This window comes from Staurois parvus, unplaced genomic scaffold (assembly GCF_062004578.1).
Source record: "Staurois parvus isolate SC_StPar_1 unplaced genomic scaffold, SC_StPar_1.0 ptg000734l, whole genome shotgun sequence".
Lineage (NCBI taxonomy): Eukaryota > Metazoa > Chordata > Amphibia > Anura > Ranidae > Staurois > Staurois parvus.
In genome coordinates this window covers 3,716,265-3,731,431 of record NW_028318530.1, presented here as the reverse complement: position 1 = coordinate 3,731,431, position 15,167 = coordinate 3,716,265, and the positions used below count along the sequence as shown (strand labels likewise).

Here is a 15,167-nt window from a genome sequence, read left to right as displayed (position 1 = left end):
TGGAAGGCAATGTCATCTGACCAAACCTGTGATTTTATGTTTCCTGTTTGTTGATTTGTTGTAATATATGCTTGTACCAACAGTAGAAAAAAAATCTTTTTATGCAGTTTTTATGATCATGAAATAAAGTTTATTTTTTAGACAATATTTGAGATTCTTGAATTGGTTGCCCTTAAACTCCAATTAGAGGTAATTTAGAAAATTATTTAAAGTTATTAGGATTGGTGGCAACCACACCCAAAGCCTAAATGACTATTTATTGGTAAAACACTGATAACTAGATTCCACTGTGTTCTGGATGCCAAATGAAATCTTTTGGGGCTTAGCGCAGGCTTCACAACATATAGAGAACAAAGGAGAACAATAATACAATAAATAGATAATGACTTGCAAATGCAACTTTTATTTGTTATTTTACATTCCCTATTTTCCAGTGGTATTTATTCAGAGGGAAAAGAACTTAAAGGTATCTCGATTACTATATGATGAATTCTTGCATCAGAGCATACAGTTTACCAAGAAAAAAATTACAGCAACTATTTAACCGTAAACTGAAATTCATCTAAATTTTAGGCCATGAGAATTTGCCTTCAAAACAAGTGAAATGTCCATAGGGCAGCAGCAACTTCTACTATGTGGAAGGCTGAAGAAGATCACGTAGCTATGTCCAGATGTTCCACAATTGTTGGAAGCGTAGGTGCTGAGTGTGACCTCAGGCTTTCATTGCCTTCTACAATATAAAAAGAAAAATACACATATAAGAAGGAGATAGTGTGATCTACTCGATATGCATGGTATTCTGCTATAAAATAACCTGAACATGAACTTGCCTAACAGCTGCAACTTCATACTATTAGGAACCAAAGGAAGTCCTCCAATCCATTGTCCAGCTGCTGTCATTTTCCTCTTTGCTGGCTGAGCAGAGCCATGCAATCTATTCAAATGTATGCCAAATATAGTGGAGGCTCAAACTTGTCTCCAAATGTATCAGGTGGAAAATATAAACGCTCTTTTACACTGGTAGACCAATCGAGTCTGCATGTTTCTTTTCAGGCAGATCCAATCGGACCACCCATTGCCCTCTATGGAGCAGCTGATGTAAATAGACATGTGTCCTATTAAACCCACCTACATTTCATTTGATCTGCTAAAAAACACATGGATGGGGGATCCATACTCCATCCATCTAGTTGTACAGACCAGATGACAGTTGGACGTAAACAGATAGGTGGGCTGTGTCTGCTCTGCATAAGTGGAGAGGACATGGACCTGTCATCCACATGCTTAGCGGGGATCAGTGGACATATCCCTGATGAGCAGGTGGATTTGTTGGCGGAGTCCGCCTCATGTGAAAGGAGCCTATAATATGAAGTCGTCCTAATTTAACAAGGGGGCCCCTAAGCAAAACTGTTTTAACTGCGATCTCCAGTCAAACCTGTATTTCTATTTTTTTTTTTTTGTGGGATGAGCAGGGTTCATTAATTTCAAGGGTTTGTAACCTTCCTGTAGGTATAAGGAAAATCTTCTAAACATGTACTGTTTAGGAGATTTTCAGTGTTTCTGCAGCCGGTTAAATTACCAGCATATGCACTCTGAAGGGGCAGCATACTCATGCCATCCCTTCAGAGCTCTATGCTGCAGCCAGGATTCTCGTGTGCATGCATGGGAGTGAGGCCATCGCATCTCGGACATTCAACTGGCTGGGGTCCGCAAACCCAGAAGGAAGACCGGGTGAAGATGGAAGCCTTGTGAGCGGTGATAACGTGCCACTGGAGGGCTTCTTTTTAAGGTACATCTCTCATAATGTCCTAGTATGCGATGCATTCTAGCACATTATGATATTAATTTGCAGAAGGACATTTTTTTTTTCCCCCGAAAGTTCACTACTACTTTAAAACACTTGTGCAGGCTGAAGAAAATCCTGAAAACATAACCTGGTAGGGGTACTTGAGGACTGAGGGTGGGAACCACCGGTGTAAATCTAGTGGGGTAAAAGCTTTCTGTCTTCTGCCAAAATTGGGAAATGCATTTATGGTAGAATAGCTGAAGTTTCCTAAATAAGGAGTTAAATTATATTGCGGACTTTCTTCTGAAAATGCATGGCTAATGCTATTTTTTGAGTTATTAACCCAGAACAAACATGCAGCAAACAAACTTCTGATTTGTGCATAGTGGTTCTATGTCAAGGATTAAAAAAAAGGTCATGAAATCATTGAATCAGAGTGACAGCCAGGCGACTGGTAGTTTCAGAAGGACAGGTCAGTGATAGCAGTCTCCTTTCTTTGCAAAATGTTTCCTGCAAACACATGATTTGTAGCTATTTTAAAGCATTAACAATATGTTTCTGCCTATGCTTACCGCATTTCTTATGATCTTCTGGTAGGTAATGTATATTTGGTGATATTCTGTTTTGCTTATCTTTGCTTCTTTTCAAACTTGCTGATTCTTTTTTACCTGTTTTAAGATAGTATTTTAAGATATGAACTTTTTTTCTATAGCAGTGAAGCATTTGTGAAAAAAGGCAGAGTAAGTTTGCATATCTCTCATACCTTTAGCATTATTGTCATACCTCCTTAATGTTTGCAGTCTGTTGTCTTAGCTTGCAGGCAGCAGTTGTAACTGTCTGTTTGATGAGGCAGCACAGTATATACAAGAATACAGCTGCCCATAAACTTAAAAAGACTCTGTCACTTAGCCTACACTTCAACCCACTTATACTCACCATCCCTGCTTTCCTTTGCCACCCATTGGAGTCATTGCAGAACACCCTGGGAGAATTGTCCACCTTTCATGATGTAGTGCTATGGCCTAGTGGCTGAAAACCAGACCCGAGAATTATCATGTGAGGGAAGGATGATGTGATCAACTCTGTTCATGCTCTTACAACATATGTTACAGGATTAGGACTGCAGAGTAAAAAAGCAGAGGGAAAAGAAGGGGAAGATGAGTATAATTGGGCTGGGGTGGGTTTTTAAGTGACTCACGGGCAAAGCACTTTAACATCAGGTGCATAAACATGAACGTTCAGCATTGCCAAGCATTCATATTAATGCTTCTAAAGAAGGGTGAAAGAATCATTCACAGACTCCTTTAGCCCTAGCTTATCTCAGGAAATTCCTAAAAAAGTGTTGGCCAGTGGCAAGGTAACCATAGGAATACCAGACCATGCAAATGCATATTTAGATAAAATTAATTATACTGTTTTGGAAACTCTATATTGTTGCTATGAAGGCAAACAGTATTTTTACTATTTGAGGGGTTGCCTTTAAGATGTAAAACCCTTTAATGGCTTTGCTAGGGGGCCCTATCACATACAGTTATGCTTTTGGCTAATGGCATCTAACAATATTATTATACAGGATTTATATGGCGCCAACAGTTTGCTCAGCACTTTACAATATAACGGGAGACAATACAGCAACAATACAGTTCAATACAAGAGGGTTAGGAGCTTGGAGCTTACAATCTAAGAGGGAGACATGACATAGTCACACAGTTTTACCAAATATAGCCAGACTGGATGACTGTCATCTCATGTCTATGGATAAATTAAAAAAAGGTGACGCTGAGACAGTTTTAATAGACAATATAACTGGAAAAAATAGGAACATGCAGCAAGCTGGAATAATTCTTCATGAGGCAAGTCTGCCTGCAATAAAATATTTCATTTTTGATAAATGGCTGCAGAATTGAATCCTCTTGTGGGTTTTCAAGGGGGCTAGGACTGAATATAGAAACCATTGTAACAGCCAAAACGTCTGCTCTTTGTACTTTGGAATGAACATTACCACACTAACTACTTTTTAATTTAACACTACCTAATTCTTTTTTTAACAATACTTTTTAATTACAGGCTTAAGTACTGCCTTCTTTTATCTCTCAGCTTACAAAGAAGGCTCTTCCCCCGATTTTAAAGTCCTTGGTTTGGGTTGGAGTCCTCGCTGGACTGATTTGATTGGTCACTAGTTGTTGGTAGGTGGCTCCGTGTGTGGAGTGAGAAAGGGATCACTTTTAGTGGGTTGAACCCAACGGTGGGTGGTGATGATGGACCCCCTGCTACCTTTCTGGTATGGTAATGCAGTCATTTCAGCAAGAAGTACTTGGGTGAAGAGGGAGGAGCACCCATTGTCCAGAATAATGCAGCATTGATGTAGGATTAATAACGTTTATTGAAAGTTTCAAGCCAACACCTATCGGGGGAATTGCTTCCTCCTTCTTCAGGGCTGTAAGTGCGTGCTTATGGATGGGAGTGTGCTCCACAGTGGTTCCTAAATTTTGAACCGTAGATTGGCAGAGTGCTGGCTGGTAGTGATTCAGTGGCTGCTTCTGCCAATCTACAACTCGAAAATTAGGAACCACTTTGGAGCCTACTCCAATTCATAAGCTTGCGCTAACAGCCCTGAAGAAGGTGGAGGCCATTCCCCTGAAACAGGTTAGCACGATTTATATGTTTAAACTTTTAATATGTTAAGAACTGTCAATTCTTAATCCTACATCAAGAGTTGCATTATTCTGGACACCGGGCACACCTCCCTCCTCACCTAACTTTAAAGTGAATCTTTAATGGCTCATGAACTCTGGAGTTCAAGTGCAGCTTTTCAATGACCAAAACCACAGCTTTTTTAGCTACAGCTAATTTGAATGGACTGCCTAATGCACCAGAAAAAAAAAAAGGTGGCTGAAGCACTGCAATTCACAGACACTAGACAATCAGTGTATCTGCAAGGTGTGTATTTAAACTAAATTGCACCATATTGCATCAACTAATAAAGTGTGCTTGTTGCAATGAATGGGTCCTTAGTGGCTTTACATGTCTGCATAAATACATTCTTTAGATTTCACAATATATAGTAACAGTATACATTATAAAAAAAAAAAAAGCTGTTCCTTTGGTCATAAATGACCATCTTTGAATTCTAGACAAGTGACTGTCAAGACTGAGATTATGTCATCAATCTGCTGAAGGTAAAAGGAAGCATTTCCTCTCACCCACTGATCAGATTTCAGTACTATAACTATGTAGGAAATCACAAGGCAAAATACTGCATAGGGAAGCTGATCTGCAGGTGAATAAAAAAAAAACTGTAGAGAATTTATATGATTGTGTCCTCTCTGGGCCAGCATCTTAGTCCAAGAATTAGCTGCTAAGACTTAATGGTGCCTGAACAAAGATGGCTTTGTACTTTTGCAGAAGAAACAGGTGAGGATATCTTACAGGGAGTGCTGTGATCTCTTTGAGGAATATATCTGATGCTAACTCAATTTTAAAGGCTAGGTTCACCATTTCCAGATGTCAAGGGGCCCCAGTAGATATTAAAGCGGAACTTCACCCAAAAGGGGAAGTTCAGCTTTTCCTCCTCCTCTCCCCTTCCTCTAACATTTGGCACATCGTTTTTTTTTTTTTGGGGGGGGAGTGGGTTTTGACAGGTACCTATTCCTCCACTTTTGGTCAAAACACCATAGAGATACGAGTGGAGGTTCTGTCCCTTCTTTCCCCTGTAGCCTTCTGGGACATGTCACGAGTCCCAGAAAGCTGGAGGCCAATCAGATAGCGCAGCATGGGTTGCACATGTGCAGTGAGCAACCATCTGTGAAGCCGCAAGCAGTCACAGCTGGCTGCCCACAGTTAGGATGCCAGCGCTGGCGACTGAAACCTGGTGAAGAAACCGTCCGGGTGAGGACAGCACTGGATCTGGCACAGGTAAGTGCCCTATTATTAAAAGTTAGCAGCTACAGTTTTTGTAGCTGCTGACTTTTAATTTTTTAACAGATGACTGAACAACCTCTTTAAAAATCTGTGCAGCTTTGTAAAATGCTCATTAAGTTTACTGTAGGCCATTTGGGTCCCTTCAGAAGCCTGGGTAAAAAAAAAATCCTAGTTAGCAACCCCCAAGCCCTGCCTTGTTGCTAGGACACAAAAACCATTGTTTTTCACTCCTGCAATGCTGTGAGTGAGCATCCATTGGTTTTCGCATCCTTGAAACAATCAAGATGTGGGGGGTGTTAACTAGACTTTTTTTTAGCCAGGCTTCAAAGGGGGCCTACAGGTAAAACAACAAAATGAATGATCATTTTCCAAAACTCCACAGATTTGTATTATATACTGGGGCCCCTTGACTGCCTAGGCTATTTTCTGGAAAAGGTGAACTTAGACGTTAAAGTGTTACTAAACCCAGGACCGTGCATTCACTATATCTGGTCTCCCACAGTACACAGAACACAGAAATGCAATTATTTTAGTAAATATAAACCACTAAATACCTTTTCTCATCAGCAGTATATAGCAGTCTTGTGACTTCTATCAGTGTCCAGCAGAGCACTGGTTAAAGCTTGTAGGAGGAGTTTTCATTCTCCTCTTACTGTCCAGTGAGACTGCAGGACCCCTGACCCCTTGTCTGAACAGCACTGATTGGCCCTGTGCTGATCACATGCACTATCTCTCAAAAAAAAAATCTCTAGCAATACACACCAAACTGAGCATGTGCAACTTGCCCCCAAGGCTCTTTTCTATTAGCAGATGGATTGGGGACAGTAGAAGGAGAGGATCAGAAAAGACAGAATCAAACATCCTTTTTACACAATTTAGAGGATTAACTCCTTAGGTTCCATGGTGAGTATAACAAGCATGCTTGACTGCATATACAGGCTGATTTTATTGTTGTGGGTCTAGTAACACTTCACGTTTAAGATGGCATATGGCAACTGAATAAAAAGATGGATTTTAGGTAATTACACTAGCTAAAATAAGAAATGGTGATATTGATGAAGGAATGTACTAAAATGAGTTTTTATATTATTTACTGGCATTTTTTGTATAGTGTTCAAATTAATAGTTAGCAGCTCAAACATATAGTACTTTAGTAGAATGCATAAAAAAGAGAATCTCTCAAAACTGAGCATAGCTGCTGTCACTGCCAACTTTCACCATCATTCTTTTTTCATTTTTAAGTGATTCACTGACCTTGAACCAGTATGTAGCTAGTGACGTTTGGACACCTCACCTAATTGTTTTGGATTTAAACAGTGAAGCAAATATCAGGATAAAAGTCCAAAAAGACAAGTCACCAATGACCATTTCTATATTTCTATTCTAAGAGTAATCTTTTATACAGTAAACTATTTTTACTTACAAAATGTAACTGGAACAGTTATCTTCTCCTTTAATACTTTGCAGGCAATAAATATAAAGCCACACACAACAACAAGCGGTATCAAAGACAGCCATAGTATGCCAAGAGTCCCTTTATAGTCTATATATAGAGAGAAAAAAAGTATGACCGAATAATAATACAGGTAACAGATATAACATATCACCTAAACAACATATACATTTTAAAACAATAATAAAAACAATTACCAATCCAACACCATTACAGCTTTTTTTTTTTTTTAAATGACACTGCATTCCATTCACAATGACCACAGTGCATGTTAAGCAGAAGGGCTGTAAAGAATGATAAATAGGCTGCCCCTTGTACCCATATCAATCTGGGGAATATCATTGGGAGAAACACACAAATACTGCTACATAAAGGTTTTCTAGAAAATACTACAGAGATTTGGTTCAAAAACAGTTACCTATTTCAAAGTTTGTTAGGTATAATCAACCTAAAATTAACAAACACATAATTATCAGTTACTATAATGTGTAATCATAAAGTAATCAATCAATTTACCATGTACATGCATACCCCTTATAGACCATTTTTAAATTTTCCTTTTGAGTAAATGTATTCGACAATAGCTTTGTCACAACTTATGATACCAAAATAATACATGTATTTTTTTTTTAGTACAGACAAGGCTTTTGTCATTCCTTTGTTGCAAAAATTATTTTCAATTCTATGCAATCTACAGGCAAAAAGATGTAACAAAAATATATGCTTCTTTTTCTGTTTTGACCATTGATAGGTTTAAAACAACTATAATTTTTTTGTAAATTCTATTTTATAATTTTCTAACCAATAATGACTGTACAATGACATAAAAAAATGAAAAGTACAAAAAATTTGTTAAAAAAGAATACATAACAGGAGGCAGAGAACATTAATTAATTGGGGCTGACGGGGTTTTACTGTTAGTAGAGGGGTAAATAGAAAAAATTTTATGGAAAAAATGACTTGAAATATTGTTACAATGTATTCATCTGTGATGGCTGCATACACTGTTTGTAGGCACCATTTTATGCCCAGAGCCACAGCAACAGATCCTAGAATGCAAAGCTATAAAAATGATAGCAATGTAAAAAAATGTAATTATCAATACTTACACTTTCAGCACAGTTGTATTGGCAAAAAAGAAGCAAAGTTGGAGTTGGTTAATACAGTTAGTACTTAGGTCGGCCATACATTATACAATTTTTTGAGATTTTTGCTTTAGATTTACCAAAAAACCATATAATAGGAGGTCAAACCTAACAACACTTTCAATTGTATCCAATTAGGTAGACCCTTGCACTACACAGTTGAAGGTAAATGTAAAGGAAATTGGGCAGAAATTGGACAGAACATTTTATAGTGTATGGCCAGCCTTAAGCAGGAGCTACTTTGATTGGTTCTCGCTCATGGAAAGGGACTTGTTCAAGAACATGCAAATGGAGAGAGCAGACCTATATTTTTGTATAGAGCCTTAAAGTGGAACTGTAGTTACCCAACAAAAATGTCTTCTAATTCTCCTTTGAATCATATGACATACAGTGATCAAGTTATTACAGTGATAAAAGTTAACATTTACTGTAGATGGTGAATAACATCAGAGAAGTGTGAATGAAAACATCGTGCTGGATCTCAGTCAGAAGCCGCGACTGGGAGCTGTCAGTGACAGCTCAGTCAGTGTTTTGGGAGTGTGCAGTGAGCTCGCTCTAGCCGCACAACGTCAAGTCCGCCGTGGATGCATATGTGTGATAGCTGGGTGTTAAAGCCCACTTTTTTGCCACACATATATACGTTTCACGGTTGACATAAGGTGAAAAATGGACCCAAACCCAACTCTATATTTTTTGGTGTGATCCTTGCTGATCTTTGAGAAAGAATAACTTCACAATAAAAGCAGCTAGAGAGGTTAGGAATGGTTTGTTTTAAAGCTTAAAGTGGTACCACACCCAGGACCCTGCATTCACTATATCTGGTCTCCCACAGTACACACAACATGGAAATGTAATTATGTTTGTAAATATAAACTGCTAAATACCTTTTCTCATCAGCAGTATATAGCAGTCTTGTGACTTCTGTGTCCAGCAGAACACATGTTAAAGCTTGGAGGTGGAGTTGTCTTTCTGCTCTAGGAGGATGCAGAACCCCTAACCTCTGTCTGGACAGTGCTAATTGGCCCTGTGCTGATCACATGCACTCTTCCAAGAAAAAAAAAAAAACCTGTCTAGCAATACACACCAAACTGAGCATGTGCAGAGTGACTCCACATGATATGTCTTATCAGAAGATAAGAGGGGGGCACTGGAAGAAGGGGAGGATCAGAGAAGGCAGGATTAAACAGCCTTTTTACACAATGCAGAGGATTAACCCCTTAGGTTCCTCAGTAAGTATAACAAGCATGCTTTACTGCATATACAGACTGATTTTACTGTTGTGAGATTGAAACCACATCTAATCCACACATACATGAACGGGTACTTAGAAAAGTGAGACGAATATTAATTTTGTGACATAATGTACATTGCTCTCTTTATAATTGTTACTGTTTTGTAGAAACATTATTTATACTTACATGGAACGTAATTTTCGAATTGTAGTGATATATTGATAACATCATTATGATTCTTCATTCTTTTGTTTTTAAAATCCATATCATCAATAATCCCATCATGTCCTGTAGTATTTTTAACATGGATCTCAAAGGAGAATGGTAGAGATGGATCTCTGTCCTCTGTATTCACCACTGTGAGGTGTGACTCTTCTTCTGAGTAAATCCGATATTTTCCACTAACCTCTACTGAGAAATACGTTCTGTTTTCTGTGCCAACAAGTATGAAAAATATATGGTTCATGTTTACTACATTTTGGACTTTTTAAAATGAACTCAGCAGTCAGATATTTCATTTCCTGCACTGTAGGGGGTCACTCAAACTAGCTTTGCTCCCTGAAAAGCAGCTTGTGTTCCGATTGCTCTTCGGAGCATTTGACAGGCAGCAAGGCGGCACTCTATCACCTCCTCACCACCTGCTTCAAGCCTGCGCTAGTCACATGGATTGCACACAGTTGCGGGCCAGTTGCAGCAAGGTCCATTAACTTGAAAGCCAAAAGTGACAGGGGGTATAATTCCCCTGACTACTAATAACAGTCCATATTCCCATCGCACACGTTCCAGAATGTGTTCTCAACAATACTGGGTGCTGTAGCGACCACCAGTTGGATATTGGAGCATGCACGACACAATGTGAATACTCGCCAGCACAACACCAATCTTCAAGTCCAAACATTTTTTCTATTGAAGAAAGATCACATCACAAATAGAGTAGTGTAATGTTTCGGAACCGCTCAGGACACACACATACCGGACCAGGGGGTCCTGCACAGCTCTGAAATGTGGCAACCCTGGCTACTGCCTCTTCAGCTAAAGGGGATATTGGTTGAGGGGTGATATAAGAGCATCTCAGCATCAGGGTTTTACAGCCTCCCCAAGAGCAAGTGTGAACAAGCCCCAAGGGCTTGTGTAGACATACTTTTGGCTTGTGTCAATTGAGAAGTGCGGCTTTTATTTGAGACACTTCTGAGCCCAGAGTTAACTGACAGGCATACTTCCTCCTAAGCTGCATCAACCCGCTTAAAGCCATTTTCGCATTCTCATTAACTTGTATCGGGTGAGAAGCAGTTCTGAAGTGAACAAGATCTCATCGACACAGGACCTTATAGTGACAGCTGGATTTCCAGCTTCCACGGGGATTAGCCAGATTTGGCAAGTGCATAGTCACATTGATCCAAGATGGACCAATTTAACCAGGACGTGGATAAGGGGGTACCACCTGTCCTCCTGTACGTGGCCCAGGCTAGCAGGGGGGCCCAGGCATCTGGGTTAATCGGATGTGGACAGGGAGGGTGATCGACACAGCGGGGGGCAATTACTGGAACCGATCCACTGTATGGCTCTCTCTGCAGCAACTGAAAGCTGGCTTCTTCTCCTCTCCCTCCTGCTGGCAGCTGCTGCAGAGAGAGCCCTACAGGGGATCGGTTCCAGTAATTGCCCCCCTGCCACAACCATCACCCTTCCTGTGCACTATACATTTCCCTCTACTGCCAAGGCCCCCCGTGTGCCCCCACCTCCACAGTGCTACCAGCTCCCTTCTTCTCCTTTCCACTGACAGCTGCAAGCACACAATAGGATCCTTGAGGATGAAAAGTGGGAGAAGGGCCCGGTAAATATGTTACCAGCCCCTTTGAATGAACACAATAAGTGATCGGTACTGATCACTCACTGTGTTCATTTACAACTGAAGCATAGTAAACTGTGTTTTTTTTTTTTTGTTAAGGGGGAGGGCCCTGTCAGGTTGGCTGTATGGGGTCCCGTGGTTTCTATCAGCAGCCCTGAATGTAACTATGCAAAAACAGCCATACCTGGAATTCAGATTTCTGCTAGTGCATAAAGGAAGCTATGGATTACTGAACCAAAGAATTAGCACTCTTTATTGGAAATGGCCATATGTATTATTGCACAATGCAGAATTTACGGAAAACGACTTAGTCTGGTAACATTTTTTTTTTAGTACATTAAGTCAGCACCTGATGCCTACCTGGTATATTCACATCTTGAAATAGAGACTGAGCAAGTCTTTGCTGTTCACAGAGGTAAAGGGTAGTGTTATTAATATATATACTGAAATTTACAGTAAATACTGTGTTATTTTGTATGTTAACAGTCTCTTGAACATGTTTAGTGTTGTTTTCTTGTGTAGGACATATTATGGACTTGGATACCACTGTGGAAAGGTAGGAGGACTCTTCAAAGCAGACAAGATTACAGGATAAGTACATGGTGTTACCTGAAAAAAATATAATTTGTGAAATTGATTTATTACAAGGTAGCTCCACTCAAACATAAGAATTAATTTAAACATATATACCATATATGAACGGAAAGATCTGTACATTAAAGTACATTTAGTTGCGCAATCCACACATTCCTCATGCATTTTACTGCTGCATTGCCTAAGATGGCTATCACCAAACCAGTGATCCTCTGTCACAGCTCTCTCTCCCTTGTAAACCAACCCAAGTCCCTTCCATTCCATGAGCTTAGAGCAGATGTGCCCACTGCAAGCCTAATTTGAGCTTTTAGCTCAAATCAGGCTTTGATTTCAAGATACTGCATTAGCCAAACTATTCATATTGATTTCTCAGTCCCTTCCTGCTTAGAAACCCAAAGGACAAGGTAACCTTGCTAATCATCATGAGTCTGCAGGGACATTGCTAGGGTTCCAAATGACTTGGGACATATTTACTGGTTTAGTAGCACAATTGGATCAAGCTTACTGTCCGGCTAATAAAATATTCATAACTCATACAATTTGCTTCTTTTCCTCATCATTCTTCAGTATTTTAAATCAATTTCATGTGACATGTGACAGAATAGCATGTTTTTATGGCTTATGCCATATTTACAAATTTATCTTCATAGCGTTCATAAATTTCCATTTTAAATTGCACACAAAACCTGTCCATGTCACTGAAGTGTGTTCAAACAATGCAACACTATTGATAACTTTGCCCTTGTGTAGGAATGGGTAAAGCCAAGCTGAGTCAACCCCTCCTCCTCCCAATCCCTGGCATATTTGGCTTCTCTCTGGGCCAAAGACAAAGGAATTCAAGATTGAGAAATGAAAAAGACAGGTGAACTTCCATTCTTCAACCTCATCTAGGCTGAATGAACTGCTAAGTGCTCAGCTCTGAGCACTTCTGAGTTCAGACGTGTCAAGTCCCAGAGACAGAAGCTGGATAAACAGCTGACTGGGAATTATGTGTCCCTGATTTGTATAGACTGGGGGCAGAAGAGATATCAAGGGTCTAATAGACCACTAAGTACTCAATAAAGAGTACTTGTACTAAACAATGGGGACTTGACAGTCCTCTGGTGTGAATAATAAAATAACTAAATAAAAAAAATATAACATTGAAAAAATTCCTCCTCCTCTGATCCCACACACATATGCATTTAGGATGCCCAGATAAAATTTGTGCCAGTCCACTTATACTACCTGATGATTTAAAAATGATACCAACCTTTCCCAAATTGTAGTCAGTTATTGACCATTGCATCAGCAATATCTCTTTAAATTAAAACATTAAATAATAACGTGTTATTAGATTTTTACTCTAAGAGTATATAATGTGTTTGCAAATTCTAGAGAAATGCTTAAATAATGCATTGCAATTGAACTGAACCCATTAGATTTTAGTTGACTAAATGATTTTAGTTGACTAAAATGAACTGAAGATTTTAGTCAACTAAAATATGACTAAAACAATTCAGATGACTAAAATTCGAGACTAAAACTAAATAAAAATTTGATGTAAAAGTTAACACTGGGAAAAAATGTTTTCTTCTTGACACCACTTAAATTTTATATATACGGAGAGGTTAGTGTGTCATAAAGAATGCGCCCTGCTTCTTGTCTACGCTAGAAAAGAGCACTGATCAAGTCTACACGACCAATAGAGAACGTTTTAGTACCTTTCTAACCCATATCTTTATCGGTGGACCCCTGACACTCAGAAGGTCCTTGTGAAGCTGCATAGTCCGCAGAAAGTGTTTGTGCTCTCCTGCTATGCACACAGCATAACATAACAAGGTGGCCCACCACATAGCCCAATGGGGCAAGGTGGCCCTGGTGAGCAGGCTGACCAAATTTCTGCAGGATGTTAGCGAATAAAGCAAAATAATAACATGTATACCATACATTTCTGTTTTTAGCAAGTACAGGGATTTGATAACTTACCCTCAGTAGTTTTGAACCATTCAGGGATACAGACAACACAAAGTAAAAGGATTCCTAAGAGGATTTTGAGCAGAGAAGATGTTGCCATCACCACAGGCACATGTAACTGAGAGGTCTCCTCTCTTAGAACATTTTAGTTGTTCACCACTTACGCACAGTCACTAGTCATTTCCTTACTGAGAACAAGCTCTGTATTTTTGTGTTCTGATCAAAATTAGCAACAGATAAAAGCCACATGGTTTTTGAAAGGGAAGTAAAGATCAGATACAAGTTGCTAGCACGTGAAACTGTCATGTATGTTTAGTTATTCATCTGTCATCTTTATCATTATAAAATTACCTGCAGTTTTATATTGCATTTATGACTTTATAATACCAGCTAAGATGTAATTTTGGGCATCAAATGAAATACATGTTTAAAAGAGGAGCTTGTCTGTTGAAATTAATGTGACATCTCAGATATGTTCCATAACTATAAGACAAACTATATGGATAGACGCATGAACTCCTTCCTAGCTTACATATGTGAACTTCGGAACAATAGATCTGATCGAGCACCAAAAGGGTTGAAGCTTGGGGTGTCACCTGTCTCTCAACCTCATCCAATCAGAGAAAGCTTTGCATTCATTTACAAAATTTTGAAAGGCACCTGTGCCAACTGAGCAACCTCCAATAGGTTGGCCGTACATGATTTGTGTTTTTTCTTTCAACCGATGGGTTGAATGAAATAAAAATGAACCAATTCCCCATCCACACATTCAATTGGAATGTGGGAATCACTTCTGTTGAGCTATTGCATTCTGCCGGCAGGGAGCCTTCCCAGCTGCCAGAATGCAATGATCAGTGTTGCCGACTATAGCCGACGGCACTGATTGTTCAAGAAAAACCCAACAGGCTGGTTGTACACTAGTCAATCTATAGATTGACTAGTGTACAACCAGCTATTTCATACATGAATTGAACTCTGGTTGGTCCCTGCTGAACTGACCAAATTTTGATCCACGTATGGCTGGCTAAAGGAGCAGGGCAGTCGCTCAGCATGGGACCCGGAAGTTAAAAGGGATCGCTTTAGTAGCGGTGTCCACTACAGTGATTTTCAGCTTCCATGAGGATCAGCCAGGTATGGCACATGCAAGGTTACATTGGTCCAAGCTGAATCAATGTAACTATGCAAAAATATCCATACATAATCTTCAGCTTTAAATTTGAACTCAGGGTTAAGG

The 15,167-nt window shown here is 39.4% G+C and overlaps 1 protein-coding gene across 2 annotated transcripts in view; it reads right to left on the bottom strand.

The window, feature by feature from the left end:
* Positions 1–383: 383 nt before the first annotated feature.
* Positions 384–15,167, bottom strand: part of TMEM156 (transmembrane protein 156) — a 33,156-nt gene continuing 18,372 nt past the window's right edge. Inside the window, exons 1-6 of one of the 2 annotated variants that reach the window (XM_089654046.1) lie at positions 13,946–14,128; positions 11,744–11,992; positions 9,724–9,969; positions 7,131–7,250; positions 2,359–2,454; positions 384–730 (exon numbers count right to left, since the gene is read on the bottom strand). In XM_089654046.1, the coding sequence (XP_089510172.1) occupies positions 654–730; positions 2,359–2,454; positions 7,131–7,250; positions 9,724–9,969; positions 11,744–11,992; positions 13,946–14,033 (876 nt within the window). In that variant the 5' untranslated portion in view covers positions 14,034–14,128 and the 3' untranslated portion in view covers positions 384–653. Of the gene's footprint in view, positions 731–2,358; positions 2,455–7,130; positions 7,251–9,723; positions 9,970–11,743; positions 11,993–13,945; positions 14,129–15,167 lie in introns of those variants that run through there. The other variant, XM_089654047.1, reaches the window with a different exon arrangement.